Genomic DNA, 13,158 nt, shown 5'->3' on the forward strand with positions numbered 1-13,158 from the left:
TAGGGGTTTACAGTTCTATGGCTGAACTGGCAAGTTTGCTAGGCTGCTGGTAGGGACGTCTCTCCTCTGTCCCCCTCTTTTCCTGTTCACTATCTTGGCAATACCAATAATGGCCTGTTGGTGGGGGACCCTCTTTGCTGCTCTTGGCTCCTAGGAAGTTCAAATGGATGCTGGGAAAACTGACAACCAGAGAGGAGATAGGAGGAAGAAATCCAAGCTTGGAGCTGCTTAGTCCTTTGGCTGCTGATTCCAACATGGCATGGATGCCTGAGGGCTGCACCATCACTTAGCCAGTGACCCTCAGTGAGTATATATCCAGCACATGGACTATGAACTGGACAGAAATGTCTTCACCTCAGTCCTGCAGCTCCTTGGGAAGTTTTTGTCAAGTCATGGGAATCCCCTGGTGAATCCCCATTGCTGGCATGCCCGGTGGGTTCACACTTGGTCAGGGACAGGAGGGGAGTGTGGTGAGCTGAGGGGCACAGATGGTTCAGAGGGGCTGAAACTATATTGCACTTTGTCAGGTTTCTGGTCTCAGTGGGATGGCTGGAGGGTGGGCTGAGGGGAGGAGTGGGAAAAGGGAATTAGCTGGGCAGAGAGCTAGGGCCAGCTTGACTACTTTTGTCAGGGTAGCTTCTGCCTGCCTCTTACTATTCATACACCAGGTCAGGGAAAGCAGCAGGGATGGAGCCATCTGGACAGGAGGGGCCCCTTCCTTTACCATATTTAATCTGGGATTTCTGGGCTCGACAGGGTGAAGGAGAGGACCAGTCACTCCCTTGTAAGATTCTAGCACGTGCTGTCTCCCCAAACATCTACCCTTGACCCCAGGAAATGCCCTCTGAGGCTATGGTAAGAAGGGCCAGCTGTTCACATCTATTTGGGTTTCCAGTGCCTAGCTCAATCATGTGTCCACCGGGGTTTCTTGGCCTCTCTTGGCACATGAGAGTGTGCACATGGTTGGTGGTTTCCCCTAGAGCCTGGAGACAGGTGGAAGAAGGTAAGAAAGTCTCTCTTTCCTCAGATCCTAGATAAGGGCTCAGGGATGCACAGGTGTGTTCCATTTACACCTGTCCTGGAGGGTCCTCCAGTGGAGGGCCTTAGCTGGCACTAGGCCGGCACTGCTGCGGGGCATCTGACCGCATGTTGGTTGCCTCCTCCTCTTGACCAGAGGCAAGATCCACTCGCTGCTCATCCATCCGCTTGGCCTGTACCCTCTGTATGAGGCTGAAGAAGTCTTCATCTGGCATGGTGGGCCCACGGGGCATTGTGTCAGGTGGGGCACAACGCTGGTCATCTATTCTGGAGGACTGTACCAAAGCAAGGAAACAGAGGCAGAGTTAAAGACACTCCCCAGCTGGGCATACACACTTTACACGTGGGCAGCCGCTGGTAAAACTCAGGCTGTTTTTTTGTTTGTTTCTGGTATCCAGGGCTCCTCTTCCTTTTGTGCCATGCAGATGACTAATACTCATTTGTAACTGTCCCTAATAGAATTCTCTCTGAGGCTGACCTTTAAGCACATATATATTTATACTGAATCATGAATGCAGAGAAAACACAGAGCAAGGTAGTGTCTACCTCATGGACTGGCCAGCTTTCCTGCCCTTCTGATTTGCTCATGTGAAATATGGCAAGAACATTCATATTCCTCCCTGCAAGGTGCCTTGGATTCAAGTGGTGGACAATCTAATATTTAATATGATTTAATGTTTAAATATTATTCCCAGTTGAAGAGACCAAGGTAGATAGAGGTTAAGTGACTTACCCAGGGTCATATAGCTAGAAAGTATCTGAGGATGGATTTGAATTCAGGTCTTTCTGAGTCGAGGTCCAGTGCTCTATCCACTGTGCTACCTCTCTGCCTCATAGTTGGTGCTTAACATTTAATTATTAATCAATTTTGTATTTAATTTAGTTTTAATTTAAATTTGATATTTAATCTGTAGTCTTCATCAGTAAAGGAAACATCAGAAACCAATCCTCAATCATGGTTCTGGACTCCAGTGCTCACTCATTCTATTTTTCTTTTTGGTTATTATGAAGCTGGGGTGATCAATACAAAACAAAACTGCTGTCCAGTTTGGGCTGGGTTCTCCTGATAGGTTCAGGTCTTTGTTGAGCCCACTGTTCCTATCAAAATTCACCCTTCCTATTTTCTATTCCCCTTAAAAACTCTGCTCTTTGTTAGGTGACTGTCAACAAATCTGATAATAATGACAGCTATTAACATATGTATAGCATATACAGATTTACAAAGCCCTTTCTTCCTAAGTGTAAGGCATTTTGATGATTAGGTTGTCATTTCTACAGTAGGGTTCTATATCCCTTATTTTCTTGTGACATAATTGCAATACTCCAAATTTTGTAGCTCAAAATAAGGACAGTCAATTCATGGACCATTGTGGGTGGAAAACAACAGGAACTGTTTTTAGACTCTAAAAGACACAAAGGTTAGTCCTGAGCAAAACTGTGAAGTCTCTCAAGTTCATCTTTGCTACCTTCCACCTCTTGTTTTGGGACCCCCCCTTTGCCCTCCCCAACTCCTACCTGCCCATGTGCCTTTTCCCAGGTTGTACTCTCTCATCCCTGTCATGTCCAATTCCTCCTGAGTTATTAGTGGCTCATAATAGTGGATAGTTTTACCCTTCCCTGGGGAAGTTTTACCAGGTATGCCTAAATACTTTCATGACTTGGTGGAACTTTAGGAACCCAGAGGTGGGTGGGTGGGTCTTCCCCTGCCTTTGGGTGTCCTTTAAATCACTGGGGTCAGTGAGGCTTCTCACTGTTTTAAATGGATCAGGCATCTTTTATAATTAGGAGTACCTGGGCATTCTCAAAAACATCCTTCCACACAGTTACCACAGGGGGTCCAGCCAACATAAACTATATCACCAGAGCTAAAATTCCCTGCAAGCCACACTACCCATAATAGGGCTGTTTGAGCATGTAACATCATAACTGGACAGCGGCTAGACAGCGAGAGAAATAAACACCGAGAGAAGAATGGAGCCAGGGTTTCAGGAAGAGAACTCCTCATTTATCTAATCTCATTTATCCGGTTTGAGAGAGCTACATCAGGGGCAGGAGTGATGGTGTTTCATCCCAGAGCCCAGACCTGATGAGGGGCTTTGCTTGTCCTCGAGGCTTAGCTTGGCTCTCCCTGCACATAATTTATGGACAGCTCCCGCCCTGGGGCCTCCTGGAGCCGACTCTGGGTAAACTGTCCATGATGGAAAAGGGCAGTGCTCACTTCATTGACGTACAAATGGAAGTGGGAAAGCCAAGGGTGAGAGGGATCACCCCAAAGCTACACTGTACATCAGACTTGGGGCCAAGGACATTCAGAGGACCAGAGTTCTAGTTCTGACTAGACTAATTCCACTGTCTAATGTGCAACTTTGAAAATGAGGCAGTGTGGTTTAGTAGATGGAGTGGTATCAAACTCAAGTAGAACTGGAGGTTGGTAAACCTTATGTAAAGATCTCTGGGAGCTGCATATTGACTTAGTATGATGAGGAAAATTTAAGTAGGCAATGTTTACACATGTAGATTTCATGATTCAGTGCATCTGAGGTGGGGTTTCTTTGTTTCTAGAATTTTTTTCTATTTTTTCCCTCCCTTTTTCTTTTTCTGAAATAAGTTTGGGCCACAGGGATTCCTTGGTTGGTTTGCTGAAACTTGTGTTTTGTTGGTTTATTTATTTTCTGTTGAAATAAACAAATTCTGTTCCTGGTGGAACACAGCCCCACCCTTCATCATTGCCAGCTTGAGTCAGCAGACCCAGAGATGCCAGTCTTTTTCAGAAAACCAAATGGAGTATAACCTTCTCTTTCTTTCCCCTTTCTGTTCCTTCTAGGTTAACCTACGATTCCTGCTCTTGCCTGGTTTCTGCTGTTCTCCTTTCCTGGAACATCTTTCTTCTTCCTCCTTCTTCAACTATCCAAATCCTACCTAATTGAATCATGTGAGAAGAAACACTGTAGCTTACCTGTCACTGAATCTTCTATGGCATCCGAGTGTGGGGCTAGGCACATCGAAGGCACTCAGGAAAATTTTGCTTCTGCCCCCATGAAGCCTGTCTCCTGATCCCTTACACAAGTTTGGTAAATGATTATGGACTATCTTTATTGCTCTCCAATTGTTCTAAGTAGGTTAACTTTATCTTTCCTAGGGAGACTGTAAATTGTATAGGAGCAGGAATTCCAATTTGCTCTTCTGAGTTCCTAAAGCATTCATCACTTCTATTTATCCTAATGGACTTTTTTGCTGTGTGGCTTTTCAGAGAACAGGCTAGGACAAGGACGTCTCTCTGTGGACTTGTTGGGATTTGGACTTGGGGTTTTTAGCACAGCCTGCCTTGTAGTCTCTCCTGTCTCCTTGACCTGTCTTTCTAATCTCCTAATCTCCTACGTGTGTAAGACATCTCCCCAGTTAGACTGTGAGTTCCACATGGGGAAGGATTGTGTCTCTTCTTCCTTTGTCTCCCCCAAAATGTAACTTGTTGCAGAACCAAGAACACAGAAGGTGATAGCAATGCTTGTTGAATGGGTAACTAGCCAAGTCCCTTGCTTTCCCTGGGCTTCAATTTCCTTCTCTATAAAATGATATAGTTGAACTAGAATCATGGGGGAAGGGGTTTCATGAAATTTTTTTAAAAATATATTTTGAGAACCATATTTTAGTATACTTGGTTTCCTTCATAATACTATGAATTTTATTTTGTGCATTTAAAATCATTCTGAGAGAGGGTCCATAGACTTCACTGGGCTGCCAAAGGCATCCATGACACAAAAGAGACTAAGAACCCCTGAACTAGATGGTTTCTAAGGTCCCTTCCAATTCCAAGTTCGTATTTTCCTGTGATCAAGAATGGATTGACCCACAAGGGCTATGGAGACCATTTTCTTCCAAACACACTGTCAGACAGACAAGGATGTTTCTTTCTCAAAGCCTCATAAAAGCATACTTTTCTTTTCTGGAAATCAGAGCAATCCTGAGAAGTTAAGAATGCATGACTATTGATCCCATAACATACTTCATTTTTAAAATTATGAAGTGAGACTGAATGACCCCTAAAATCACTTTCTACTTTGATGGTCCATAGGATGACAAGCCATACTACCCATAAAAGGGCTGTTTCCATCTTGAGCATGTAGCATCATAACTGGGGTTAAATTTATAACACAAATCATTCTCTAATTGATAAATGGTCAAAGACTGATGCTGAGTGAAAGGAGCAGAACCAGGAGAACTTTATGCACAGCAACAACCACAGTGTGTGAGAGTTTTTTCTGGTAGACTTAGATTTTTGTAATAACACAAGAACTTCTTACCAAAAAAAAAAAAAAAAAATCCCAATGGAGGATCTCAAGGCAAAATGCCTGCCACACTCAGAGAGAGAAATATGGAAGTCACTCACATATTGTAGCAGATCATGTTTGTGTATGTGTATGTGTTTGTGTATCATGTTCTGATTTGTTATACGATTTCTTTCATTTATCTTAGTCTGACTACATAGCATGACTATAGTGAAAATATACTCAATAGGAAAGTATATGTAGAATCTATACAGAATTGTATGCAGTCATGGGGAGGGAGGGGGGAAGTGGGGGGTAGGTGGGGGGGATAAAATCACAATTGTATGGCAGTGATTGTTAAACATTACAAAATAAAAAAAAAAAAGATAAATGGTCAAAGAATATGAATAGGTAATCTTTAGAGGAAGAAATTAAAGCTACCTATGATCATATGAAAAAAATGCTCCAAATCACTATTGATTAGAGAGATGCAAATGAAAACAACTCTGAGGTACAGAAAAGGAAAAGGACAAATGTTGGGGGAAATGTGGAAAAACTGAGACAATAATGCACTCTTAGTAGAGCTGTGAATTGATTCAACCATTCTGGAGAACAGTTTGGAACTATGCCCAAAGGGCATATACCCTTTGATCCAGCAATATAACAAGTAGATCTATATCCCAAAGAGAATGGGGAAAAAAAGGAAAAGGACCTATATATACATATATATATATATATATATATATATATATATATATATATATATACACACACACACACACATATATATGTATATATACCTATATACAGCTCTTTTGGTGGTGGCAAGGAGTTGGAAACTGAAGGAAATTGAATTGGGGAATAGTCGAACAAGCTGTGATATATGATTGTGATGCAAAACTATTGTGCTACAAGAAATGATGAGTAGGTGGATTTCAGAAAAACCTCGAAAGACTTACATGAACTGAAGCAAAGGGAAGTGAGCAGAACAAGGAAAACACTGTATACAGTAACAGCAGTGTTGTATGATAATCAAATGTGAATGACTTAGCTATTCTCGGCAATAAAACGATCCAAGACAATTCTGAAGGACATATGATGAAAACTTCTAACTTGTGGAGTCTGACTGCAGATAGATCAAAGCATACTTTTTATTTTACTTTATCTTTCTTTTTTGTTTGTGCTTTTTTTCTGTGTGTAACATGGCTAATATGAAATCTGTTTTGTATGACTGCATATGTAAAACCTATATCAAATTGCTAGCTTTCTCAAGGAGGGGGGAGAAAAGAGAAGGAGGGAGAGAATTTAGAACTCAAAATTAAAAAAAAAAAACCTGTTAAAATTGTTTTTACATGTGACTGGAAAAAAAATTAATTAAAAAATAAATAAAAATGTTATTTCCAGAAGGGGCAAGTACATTTTATTGGACAGCCAAAGGGATCCATGACACAGAAAAAGTTAAGAGTCCCTGGCCTGATGATCCCTAAAGTCCTTTTTGGTTCTAAATCTATTTACTATCTTATGATCCTACCTGGCACTTGATAAGCATGTTGAAGAATTCATCTCCAGGCTCCTGAGCATCCCCCTCCCCACGAAGGTGACCCAAGTTGTTATGGGTAATCCGAAGGCCTGGCAGGCTGCCCACACTGGCACGCTGGTCATCCAGCCGACGACTCTGGGAGCTGGCGATAAGGTCAAAGAACTCTTCTGTCTGAGGGGAAGCCATCAGGGATGACTGAGCTGGTGGAGGGATACAACCATAAAAAGGGAATGAAGCAGGGAAAGCACGCTCCCCTCCCTGCTGGACTCGTCCTGGAGCTTCCAGCTCTAGAGGGAGGGATCATTATTCTCATCTGTAAAGCCCTTAAGGTTTTCTCAAGTGTTTTTGTATTCTTGGCCTCATTTGGAGAATCACTGGAACCTTGTGAAATAGGCGGGGCACAGATAACCGTCCCAGTTTTACAGACTGGGAAACTGAGAACCAGAGAGGAGGAGGGGCTTATCCAAATCAGTAGAAATCAAGTTTTCCTGAGTCCTGGCCAAATGTTCTTGCCATTATGCCATCAAAAAGGCCTAATTTTAGGGAGATCTAGATAGCACAAGAATATCTGCCAAATTAGGCATTATCCTATTACTCCACTGACACCCTGAGTCTCCCAGGATTAGTGTCTCTGCCACATAGAGGGCCCAGGCAGGTGCTCGGAGTCTCACCCTGGTATCTCTCCTGAACTCAATCTTCTTGTCTCCATCATAATGACTCTACTTCCCATAGGTGTTTCAGCATTAGCCCCCTGGAAACTGAGGGGGCTGGGTTTGAAGGCCTCTCTGACATAGGCACCTTCATGATCTGCTGCAGAGTTTTCAAGTGTCAACTGAGATTTCCCCAATGGTTAGTGAAGAGGAGAGGAAAAGGGCAGCGTTCATAAGGTGAAGGTCCTGGGTTCAATCCCAGAGAGGACCAGTTATCTTTATTCTGTTCTTCTCACCCTCACATGGATACATGGACAGCTGTTGAAATAGTGATAATTTCCCTTGTAACTGTGTGTGCAAAACCACATAGTTGCTTTTCCATCTAGGTTCAATGGGAATCTCGGCACATCTGCATGTCCCCTGGCCCCAGCTCCTTAGCCTGTCAGAAGGTGACAGAAGGGGATGGCCTTTCTCCTCCCACACATGCTCCAGGGATTCGTCTCCAATGCCCTGACTGTAGGAGTGTGCCAGCAAGGCTGGGGGTAGGGAACAAGGTAATTACATGCTTTTCCCCATTATTAAGCCTAACTTTAGGATATGGGGGATGGGTTGGAGGTGGGGGAAGGATGAGATATTACTTTCAAAAAGCCCTTTGCAATTGATTTGCATGGGTTCTTTCTTTGCAAATCGAGCAGCTTTCCGTTTTGCACATATACAACCTGGTAATAGACACCCAATGATTACAAGGAACTGGGTGTAATTACAGTCCTCTAATCAGCAAAGGGAAAAGCAAGGCTGCATGATTCACCCATTTGCCTGCCCTTTCCCCAGCTCTTTAATCCCCCTGTCTCAGAATCTCTATTGCTGATACTGCCTCCATTTACATAGATGAAAACATCTATGTTGTGGCTGAGGCCAGGTGCCTCTGAATCCAGTCCACTAGGTCAGCTTCCCAGTTTGGTTCAGTTTAAATTAGACTCATTGACAGAAGACTCCTATGTTTGGGACAGAAATCTCTTCATCCAGAAATGGAGTGATGGATTGAGAAGCAGCTCAGTTTAGCAGAATAAACAACAGAGTAAAATTTAAGAAACATGAGTTTTAATTCTAGATCTTTCACCTTAGCAATTCAGTTCTCCAGATCTGGTCTCTGTTTCCCTATTTGTAAAATGGAGGCTTGATGACCCCTTCAAGTCACTGACAGCTTTAGCATTCCATAACTCTAGATCCTGTGGTTCCAAGACCCCGATTCCTCCCTCAACCTGATTTCCCACTTACATATTCTTTCCTCCAGGGTGGGAGTAGGGGTGTTAGCTTCAGCTGCCCCAGCCTGGCCCTCTTCCAGGGGGCAGCGTTGATCATCCATCCGGTTGCTCTGAAACTTACTCAGTAGGTCAAAGAAACATTCTTCATCAGATGGAGCCCGGGGGATTTTCTGGAAGGACAGGAGAGACAGAAGAAAAAGAAGGAAGAGAAGTCAAAATGGTAGAAGAGGAAGGGGAATAGATTTATCCTGGAGAAAGTTATTCTTTCCCCCATCTCTTCCCTATCTTTCACTTAGGCTCTAGATATAGTCAGCTTAATGGCTGGAGCAGAGGCTAACAAAATCAGGCTTAGTTTTTCCTCTGTTCCTATAATCCTATGATTCTCCTTCTGGGACAGTCAAGTAAACTTCAGTCTTTTCCAGTGATTCCTGTGTCTCTTTTTTTGTTTTGTTTTTGTTGTCTCTCTCCATTAGCACTTATAATATATTAGGATTCATATAGTAGGTGCTCATAAATATCTGCTGGTTGATGTATTTAGAGTCTTTTGTGAATAGAATACTATTGTTGAATGTTGGGGGATAAATTGAAATAAAGATATGGCCCCTGACTTCAAGTCAGATCAGGCCATGGGTCATCACCAGGAAAGTCAATATATTTGAATGTTTAAAGATTTTACACCAATAGAAATGAAACAGGTGGGGAGAAGAGTGTTGGTCCTAAGAAGCATGATGTTTTGGTTTGGTTTTTTGCTTCTAGGCCCCACCCCCCATCACCTCCCCCACCCCCATGATAAGGACATCTTATCCTCTATTGTTGTTCAATGTTCTGGGCCAAAATTAGGTTGTGGGAAGTGAAGGCAGCAATCAGTGATTGGTGTAAATCAGATCTCCCCAGTAATTCAGAACCATCCTGGATGACCTTCTTTATTTTCTTGTTTGACTCCTAAGGGAGTATAGGATCTGTACATCTGTATTTTATGGCCAAAATGCATTCAAACATTCACTGTCCCCCAAATGGAGGAGAAAACTCCATTTGGACTATATACAGATAGCTTAGACTCATCCTTCTCAAGTCAGGCAGCCATTTATGGTAATTCAGAAACAACCAGGGTACCATACCAACATTCTTGGAAAGAATGCTGATGGAGCACAATGAGAAGGCCAAGTTGCCTCTAACTTGAGATAAGCAGAACAAACAATTGGCTTCAATTGTTTTCAAGTATCTGAAAGCAAGAAGCTTTAAAAACACTTCTTTGGTTGAGTCTGAAAAGTAAAGAAAGCCAGCCTGTCTAGTTCCAGTTAGGTGGGGGTTTATCTTGTTTACCTTGTGCTGAACCTAAAGATTCTAAAGGTTTTGAACAGCACTATAGTATTCTTTAAATTTGGTCTGGATCTAACCACACTCTCAGTACATACTTCTGCACAAAGACTGTAATAGGACAAATGATGAAAGCAGGATGGTGAAAGAGAGACTGGTTAGTGATTTCCATAGTATAGGAACTCCTTTCACCAGAACAGAGAGGTTGTGACTCCCCCAGGGTCCCAGAGTCAGCAAGCGTCAGAGGCTTCCTGGCTTAGAAACCAGGTCTAGCCACCATGCTGTGTTGCCTTTATAAAGGGGCTGCAGGGACATGTGGGTGTGGGTGGGTAGAGATGGCTCCCAATAACTAAAGAGGAGTGTATTAAAGGGTTGAAAAAAGAAGGAAGAGGATGGGGAATAGCCATATATGTGCACTGTCTGTGAGATGGGTACTGACTTGGATCCTCAAATCTAATGTAGGGCTCCTTCTAGGTTTGATTCCTTCTCTGGCTATCAACCCATTGAAGACAGTAAGAGTCCAGGGCAGAAACTTTGATCCAGAACTCTGAAAACTTCCTCCAGAGATTCCGACTGCTGGGTACCATTCCTCTGAGGAACTACCCTTCCCCCAAACTCCTGTGCTGCCGGTTGCAAACGTCAGACTCACTAGCACCAAATTGTAGGTTTCCAGGCTTCTAAGGGAGTCCTAAATGACTACTGTCATATATTTAGTCTGGGCCCCCAGAAAAGCCACAGCTGTGGGCCTGACCAAACTGGCCGAATCAGGGCTTTGGAGCCTGGGAGCCAGCCCACCCTGGCCACAGGGCAGGGGGCCTGTGGAACCCTGAGAAGAGCACTCCCTCCTACTGGAAGTTTTCCACTCTCCTATCTCCTGAAGGAGCACCTTTGGGTTGTCTTTAGAATAATACTTACTCACCAGTGTGCAAGACTCTATCTTCCAAAGCTCCCCTCAAAACTCTGTTCAAATGCTGTCTCCTCTGTGAGACTTCTCTTCATTCTCCCAATTGCTAATGCTTCTCCCCTCCCCCATTTCCTCTAATCACTTAGGATTCATTCTCCTTATATTGCTATGCATGGGCAGCTAGGTGGTACAGAGGATAGAGCACCAGTGCAGGATTCAGGAGGACCTGAGTTCAAATCTCACCTCAGACACTTGACACTCACTGGCTGTGTGACCTTGGGCAAGTCACTTAATTAATTGCCTCGTCCTGGGTCATCTCCAGTTATCCTGAGGAATATCTGGTCACTGGATTCAGATGGCTCTGGAGGACAAGTGAGGCTGGTGACCTGCACAGCCCTCCCTCACTCAAAACAAAGTCAAGTGCAAGTCATGTCATCATTTCTCTGATGGCATGGTCTTCTTTGGCAACAAAGAAGAAACACACACATTTTATCTACTATGTTGAAAGTAAGTTCCATGAGAGTAGGTGTAGTTTCTTTTTTGCCTTTATGTCTTTAGTGCCTAGCACATGGCAGTCAATTAATAAATGCTTGTAGATGATGGACAAGTGTTTTGAAGAATTACTATCCCTGTTTTACAAATGAGGAAAGTACAGCCTAGTAGGAAGAATGACTTTTCTAAGGTCACATGGGCCAGGATAAGACTAGAACCAGGGCCCTTGGATTTAGAGTTGGGAAGACCTTAGGCACTTAATATGTGCTCCATCCTGAGCAACCTATACCTTTCTGTGACTTGCTTTCCTCATCCATAAAATCAGAGGCTTTGAAATGAATGGCCTCTGAGATTCACCCCTTTTGGGGCAGCTAGGTAGTGCCATAGATAAGAGTTTATGGGCCTGGAGTCAGAAAAACTCATCTTCCTGAATTCAAATCTGGCCTCAGACACTGAGTAGCTGTGTGACCCCAGGCAAGTCACTTAACCCTGTTTGCCTGTTTTCCTCATGTGTAAAATGAGCTGGAGAAGGACATGGCCAACCATTCCAGTATCTTTGTCATGAAAACCCCAAACGAGGGCACGAAGAGTTGGACACAACCGAAATGAATGAACAAGGTTCACTTCAGCTCTCTGTGATCTTATGATCATTACCAAAAAGACTTGCTAGAAATTGATTCTATGCTGGGTTTATTACCCAGTCCCCTGACCTTAGGACAAGGCAAGGAGTCAAGTCCTCAGGTTTCTCCTTTAGCTACTCCCTCCCCAAGCGTTCCACCTAATACAACAGAAATGAGAAGCAATACCTCCTGCTCTGACTCTGAGGGTCACACCCCTCTCTTCCCAGTTTGGATGCCAACACTAAGAAGATATCACTTGTTCTCTCCCTAAAATCTATATCCAGGGCAGGGGGTGGGGTGGGAGGGATGAGAGAAGAGAGCAGGAAAGCAGATTCAGATGAGAGCTGTTGCTGCTTCAGATCCCCCCTTTAAGTGCTCTCAGCTATCATCCTGACTGAGCCTATAAACAGAACATTTCTGAGGCCGCTCAAGCTAGGGGTGGAGAAGGTTGTTGGCTAGAAGGAACACAGAGCTGGAGGCAGAAGCAGACACAGGCTGAACTTTTAGGGTATGTCCTGATTGGGGGATATTCTAGATTTTTTTTTAAATGATCACAGGTTTCTGGAAAAAAAATGAATCCCAAAGCCTAGGAATTAGGAGATCTGAGTTCTAGTCTCTTTTCTGTTATGAATCTGTTGTGTGACCAATATTCCTCTCTCTGGGCATCAGGTCCCTGCCCCCCCACCCTCAGACTTTTGCACAAAGTGTTTATTAAGGTTTCTTCTGGGCTCCAGTACACTCTATCCCAGAATTCATAATTTTGACATTTTAAGAGTTTATATATAACATTCCAGGTTTCTACTTCTCTTCAAGAGGAAAGACCAGGTGATGTTTCTTCAATCTGAAGAGTGAAGTCTAGAAATAAGGGAAGGGGAAGGGAATAGGCGCTTTTAAAGTGCTTACTATGTGCTTGGCACTGCACTAAACTATACAGATATTTCATCTGATCCTCACAATAAGGTCAGTCCTGTACTTATCCCCATTTTACAGTTGAGGAAACTGAGGCACTGGGAGCTTAAGTGACTTGCCCAGGATCACATAGCTAGTAAGTATCTGAGGCTGGAATA

The 13,158-nt window shown here is 43.4% G+C and overlaps 1 protein-coding gene across 6 annotated transcripts in view; it reads right to left on the reverse strand.

Annotated features, from left to right (window-relative positions):
- Nucleotides 1–715: 715 nt before the first annotated feature.
- GPSM1 (G protein signaling modulator 1) overlaps nucleotides 716–13,158 on the reverse strand; it is a 137,873-nt gene continuing 125,430 nt past the window's right edge. For all 6 annotated transcript variants that reach the window (XM_072632949.1, XM_072632953.1, XM_072632954.1 and 3 more), the window contains 3 exons: nucleotides 8,772–8,928; nucleotides 6,835–7,043; nucleotides 716–1,313 (listed from right to left, as the gene is read on the reverse strand). In XM_072632949.1, the coding sequence (XP_072489050.1) occupies nucleotides 1,104–1,313; nucleotides 6,835–7,043; nucleotides 8,772–8,928 (576 nt within the window). In that variant the 3' untranslated portion in view covers nucleotides 716–1,103. The remainder of the gene's footprint in view (nucleotides 1,314–6,834; nucleotides 7,044–8,771; nucleotides 8,929–13,158) is intronic.

The sequence above is a fragment of the Notamacropus eugenii genome, chromosome 1, assembly GCF_028372415.1.
Source record: "Notamacropus eugenii isolate mMacEug1 chromosome 1, mMacEug1.pri_v2, whole genome shotgun sequence".
Taxonomy (NCBI): domain Eukaryota; kingdom Metazoa; phylum Chordata; class Mammalia; order Diprotodontia; family Macropodidae; genus Notamacropus; species Notamacropus eugenii.